At 44.5% G+C, this 6238-nt stretch overlaps 1 protein-coding gene across 1 annotated transcript; it reads left to right on the top strand.

Moving 5' to 3' along the window:
* The first annotated feature begins 2777 nt into the window (after window positions 1-2777).
* Window positions 2778-5973, top strand: LOC778380 (wall-associated receptor kinase 1). Its single transcript, XM_044503831.1, is given in 3 exon segments — window positions 2778-3827; window positions 3967-4146; window positions 4854-5973. Coding segments are annotated over 3 exon segments (2241 nt in total). The 5' UTR covers window positions 2778-2809; the 3' UTR covers window positions 5897-5973.
* Window positions 5974-6238: the final 265 nt, after the last annotated feature.

Here is a 6238-nt window from a genome sequence, read left to right as displayed (position 1 = left end):
AGCCAAATTTATTGATTCGACACAAGGGGAGCCAAGGAATATTTATAAGTCTTACCAACTGAGTTGTCAATTCAGTCACACCTGGAAGAAATTTTACTTGCAACAATTTGTGAGTAGTGAAGGTGATATAGTAGCAAAAATAATTTAATAGTTACAGCAGTAGAATAAAAACAACAATAGTAGCAAAGTAAATACTTGTAGTAAACAGCAAGATTAAAACACTGTAGACTTAGTGACGGATGTATGGACGTTGCATGAATAAAATAACACATGTAATAGTTCAAAATGTTGGGCAATAGGCAGAGAAACAATAATGAAGTATCCAGGTATCAATCAAACATAGGCATGCGTTCTGTATATAGTAGTGCATGCTTACAAGAAGAACTTGCACGATATCTTTTGTCCAACCATCCCGTTTCAGCGGGGTCAATCATGAAACTAATGGTAATTAAGGCACTCATTTTACAAAGCAACGGAGCAAAGCATTAACATTCCGTGAACACATGTAATCCTCAAACTACAGACATCCCCTCTGATTGTCCCAATTGCTGTCACTTTGGAGTCTCGGATTCCGGACAATAGCAGGTGCATACAACTTGTAGATATGATCCAAAACAATAATTATAGGCAAGTAAGCTTGACAAGTTCAGATCTGAAATCATGGCACTCGGGCCCTAAGTGACAAGTATTAAGCAGAACAAGTTGCAACAACGATGATCAACACACATAGCAGGTACTAGGCCTCATGCCCTAACAATCTGAAAGCTATTACATGAACGATCTCATCCAATCCCTACCATCTCTTTTGCCTATGACAAAGGATTACTCACATATGGATGGAGGAGTCATGGATGGTTGATGGAGAAGCGTTGGTGACGACGATGGCGACAATCTCCTCCCAATCCACGTCCCGGCAGAGTGTCCGAACAGGAATTCTGTCCCTCGAATTAGAGTTTTGGATGGCGGCGGAGCTCGGAAGCGTTTCTGGAAAATTTCTCCGGGGGTCGTCACTTTTAGGTCAAGAGCAAATTTATAGGCGACGAGGGACAGCCCAGGAGAGGGTGCGGCCCCAGGGCGCGGGTCCCCCTGCCGCGCCTGGGGTCGTGTGGGGCTTGTGGGCCCCCCATAGGCCCCCTTCTGGCTCCGGGAGTCTTTTAGCCCAAAAGTTTATGTTATATTTTTTCTGGAATTTTTCTGATACTTTTATTTCTGCACAAAAATGAGACACCAAAGTAATTCTACTGAAAACAGCATTAGTCCGTGTTAGTTTCATCCAATTCATGCAAATTAGAGGAAAAACAATGACAAAAGTATTTGAAAAAGTAGATACGTTTGAGACGTATCAGGTAGCTGTCCGGAACGGGTCGGACATGTGTCCGGCACACCCGATAGCAGATACTTTTCAGGAGTGCAAGACACATTATCATGAGCGCTAGTGGAGATGCTCTTACCCACGTCTTTGCACAGAATGTCTCTGCCAGCTTCATAGGTGATCATGGCGAGGTTGCCTGTTCTTCATATTAGTGCGATTGTTGTCCCTGTTGCTTCTTGGTTGCTTCCTCCATGCTCTGTAGTACACTTCTGGATGGAAATGGAACATGCGGCGAAACTCGCAAAATGAGTGTTTTCTGACTTCAGTCAATCACCGGTGTACCTTTTGTTCTTTTCATATATTGAGCGGCAGAATCGTGTGTGCTTTGTGACAGGATAATATAAAATAAGTGATGAATCATTGCCCGATGTGGACACGAGTTGCCAGATGAAGAATAATAATTGTAATACTATCACGCCTGGCTCACTAGGTCATGAGTGTCAAATACCGCGGGCGCGGCTGTTTATAGGGAGTATGGCCTTATACAACTTGCTAGAGAAGAGAAGGTTTGACATCTCCGCATCTACTCTCTCCGTTTCATATTACTCGTCGCTGATTTAGTACAACTTTATATTAAATCAGCGACGAGTAATATGGAACGAAGGGAGTATATAGGTAGTGAGCCTAGTCTGTGACCAGAAAACACACCACGATGGCTCCACCGTCACAGTTGATCCAGCATCGCCAACTGCTATCGATCGTACTCCTCCTTGCAGCAATGGTAGGTAGTCATCACTTGACCCTGCAGCTGGCTATCGCCAGATTTTGTCACTCCACATAACCCCTCGAGACCTCAATCTACCGCCTTCTCCGAATACTCACTACATTCCATCAAAACCTTCCGAAACCCTCCCCAATGGCGCCGGGCCATCACCTCACTCGACTCTATCGGGATCGACCCATCACTAGAGCCTAGAGGGAATCCCTAGATCGCCAAAATCACCGTCCTGACCACCCCTCTTTGTTTCCGTCGTCGTCATCATCAATCACTTTTCATCCCTTAAAGATCACTGTTCTTCATATTGTTGTTGTCCCTGTTGCTTCTTGGTTGCTTCCTCCATGCCTACGAGCTGTACTACACTTCTGGATGGAAATGGAACATGCGTCGAAACTCGCGAAATAAAGTGTTTTCTGACTTCAGTCAATCACGAGTGTACCTTTTGTTCTTTTCATACATTCAGTGGCAGAACCGTGTATGCTTTTTTGACAGGATAAAATAAAGTGAGTAATGAATCATTGCCGGAGCCCGATGTGGACACATGTTGCCAGATGAAGAATAATAATTGTAATACCACGCCTGCCTCACTAGGTCATGAGCGTCAAAAACAGCGGGCGCCTCTTTTTATAGGTATGGGGGCTTATGCAACTTGCTAGAGAAGAGAGGTTTTGCATATATATAGGTAGTGAGCTTAGCAAGTGAGCAGAAGATACACCACGATGGCTCCACCGGCGAAACTGACCCAGTATACCCAGCTGATCCTACTCCTCCTTGCAGCAGCAGTAGCTAGTGATCACTTGACCCTGCAGCAGGCTGCGGCTGCCGCCGATGAATTACAAGGCCGACCGCAGCAGGGGCTGGGGCGTCCGGGTTGCCGGGACAAGTGCGGCGACATGAGCATCCCGTTCCCCTTCGGCATGGACAAGCCCGGCTGCTTCCTACCCGGCTTCGAGGTCACCTGCAACACCTCCTCCACTCCGCCTCGCGCCTTCCTCGCCTACAACCACAGCGAGCCACCATACCAGGTGATTTACCAGTATGCATTCGACACTGAGAGTGGGGCTACAAGCCAAATAGAGGGGCGTCAGGCGGTCGAGCTGTTCGACATATCACTCGAGACGAGCGAGGTACGTGTGTACAGCGGCGTCAATTCCCGGTGCTTCACAAACGATTCCGCGGGTTTAGACAAGGGTGAATACATGGAGTTGGACAGGGAGGGGCCGTTCCTCCTGTCGTCGACGCGCGACGATCTCGTCGGCGTCGGCTGGAACGCCGAGCCCTCCATGACATACACGGTCAAGGCCTCGCCGGGCCCTCTCTCCTGCACTTCAAACCTTCCCTTCATGTTTGCGGCCAAAGATGGGGTGTGCTCGGGTCTGGGCTGCTGTCAGATTGCCCTGCCGCCGCAGATACCGACTCTCCCTGTCATCAGTACCGGGTTGATCTTGAAGAATTACATCAATATTCGCTGGGAAACCAATCCATGCTCCTACGGCATGGTGGTGGAGAGGTCATGGTACAACTTCACGGAGGAGGACTTGTACGGCTACGAGGTGCTATCTACGAAACTCAGCAGGGGCTTCCCGTTGGTGCTTGATTTCGCCATCAGGGACGGCTCGTGTGAGCGCGACGGCTGCCTCAGCGGCAACAGTTCTTGTGCCAAAGCAGCCGGAGGCTATGTCTGCAAGTGCCGGGAGCATTACAATGGCAACCCCTACATCACCGATGGATGCCAAGGTATCTAATTCCACCTCAAACTTCAGTATCTAATTCCACCAATTAGTACTAGCTACTTCAGTATCTAATTCCGTCTGCTAGTTTGTCATTGTATTTTTAATTCAACTCTCAAACTTTCATATCTTCATCTTTTTCCCAGACATCGATGAATGTCAGCTCCGAGAACAGAGTCCCGAGTTCCGAGATTTATATCCGTGTGACGGGATCTGCACCAACATACCCGGAGGATATGACTGCCGATGCAAACGCGGGATGAAAGGCGACGCCAAAAAGGGAAACTGCGCCGAAATTTTTCCCCTGTCAGCAAAGATCATCGTTGGTACGTGCTGATCTACCACACCAGATTGACTGGGTAGTTAAATACACACATATTTTATTCTTAGATACCATGTTTAAAAGAAGAAAAGTGATGTGTTTGACAAGATTCCGTTGTTCAATGATTTAAAATATTATAATCTGGTGACGTGCAGGTTGACTGAAAATAAACCATACTAGTTAATTACTTGATTCAGAGAGTGAATTACAAGCAGAGGCCGGGCATAATATATCACATATTAGAAAACCCGAGCTTGACAATTAGTAAAATTATTAGCAAATAGACGAGTCATTGACCATCTAGCTTCTACATTGGTACTTATAAATTTGGGTTGCTCTTATTGTATCTTAATTTCATCACTTAAGTCCTGATATATAGTACTTGTCAATACACAGATTACTTACAGTTGTTTTTTGATAAAGCATAAGCTTGATTAGGTTTTTTTTATCAAAAGGGAAGAAAACTGCCGGCTTTTGTATCGGTCGGCTGATGCACACAACCATATAAGCTTGATTAGTTACTTCCTAGTATTGTACACTTTGTTTAGTTTTAGTTGATACTTGATATGATTATTATGCTATTTAAGCGTTTAGATAGAAATAGCATATGTAAAGTTAACACTTATTGTTTAGTTAGGGGTGCTATGTTGGATTGTCAAAAAGAGATTTACGTTGGTTTAACTGAAGCTTCAATACCTTGCTTATTCGTAGGTCTTGCTGGATGGATTGTTGTCTTTGTCATCATTATTATGGCCAAGCAACACCTAAAACTTAAGAAGTTCTATGCACAAAATGGTGGTCCAATACTTAATGGTGTCAAGAATATACGGGTATACACGAGGAAACAGCTGAAACAAGTAACAAACAACTATGAGTGTGTCATTGGACAGGGCCACTTTGGTAAGGTTTATAAGGGCACTCTGAAAGATAAACAACAAGTGGCTGTGAAGAAGTCCATCAAAGTTGACAAGGACATGAAGAAGGAATTCACCGATGAGGTTATAATCCAATCCGAGATGAGGCACAAAAACATTGTCAGGCTCCTAGGTTGTTGCCTAGAGTTCGATGTTCCCATGTTGGTGTAAGAGTTTGTGGCGAAAGGGAGTTTGTATGATGTCCTCTTCAAAAGGAAGGATAGCATTCCAGTGAACAAGCGCCTTGCAATTGCTATTGGGTCAGCTGAAGGCCTAACATATATGCACTCGGCTGGGGAGAGTACGATACGTCACGGTGATGTTAAATCTGCAAACATTCTTCTTGATGAACATTTCACCCCAAAAGTTTCAGACTTTGGTACCTCGAAGTTGCTCGCAAAAGGAAAAGACGAGGAGACTGATCGTGTTATTGGGGACATGAGTTACATAGATCCAATATATATGGAGAAGGGGGTCATTACACAAAAGAGTGATGTCTACAGTTTTGGAATTGTTCTCATAGAGCTCATCACAAGAAGACCTGCAACATATGACGTCAAGAGGAGCTATGTTGCAAACTTTGTTCAATCTTGTGCAGAAAAAAGAGTAAGGAACTTTATTGATAACGATATTACAAGTGAGGTTGATATTGCTATGTTGGAAATGGTTAGTGGGGTTGCTGCAGATTGTCTAAAACCTAATCCAGAAGAATGGCATGATATGAAACAAGTAGAACACCGGCTCCTCAAAATTATTGGACAACCCGTATATCATGGTCAGAAGGGAAACTCCCAGTTAGATCTTCGTCCTGCACCTGATCATGTTGCTTTGCTTAGCTAACATGTTGCATTTTCATTTGGTTATGTAATGTGGTTTCTTTATATATATATATATACAAATCTTATTATATTTGTCAAGGAATTGAGTAATGTACTACGTACTAGTATTATTCATATATGTACAGTATAAAGAAACAAGTGTTAGAGATACTCGGGATCATCTAGCTCAAGAATTGAGCCACACAAGATCAAACATACCTCAAAATTAGTGGAATCAGCTGGATATAGCATCTAGGACTTCATAGGTGAAGCCCATCTCATCTTCACCTTCACGGCAGCTCGTAGAGCTTGAGGAAGGTGCAGGAAGGCCCTTCCCGTGGCTCCTGTGCTTGCTGGATTGGGC

Source organism: Triticum aestivum, chromosome 3D, assembly GCF_018294505.1.
Source record: "Triticum aestivum cultivar Chinese Spring chromosome 3D, IWGSC CS RefSeq v2.1, whole genome shotgun sequence".
In the NCBI taxonomy this organism is placed as follows: domain Eukaryota; kingdom Viridiplantae; phylum Streptophyta; class Magnoliopsida; order Poales; family Poaceae; genus Triticum; species Triticum aestivum.
This window is presented reverse-complemented; position numbering and strand designations above follow the sequence as displayed.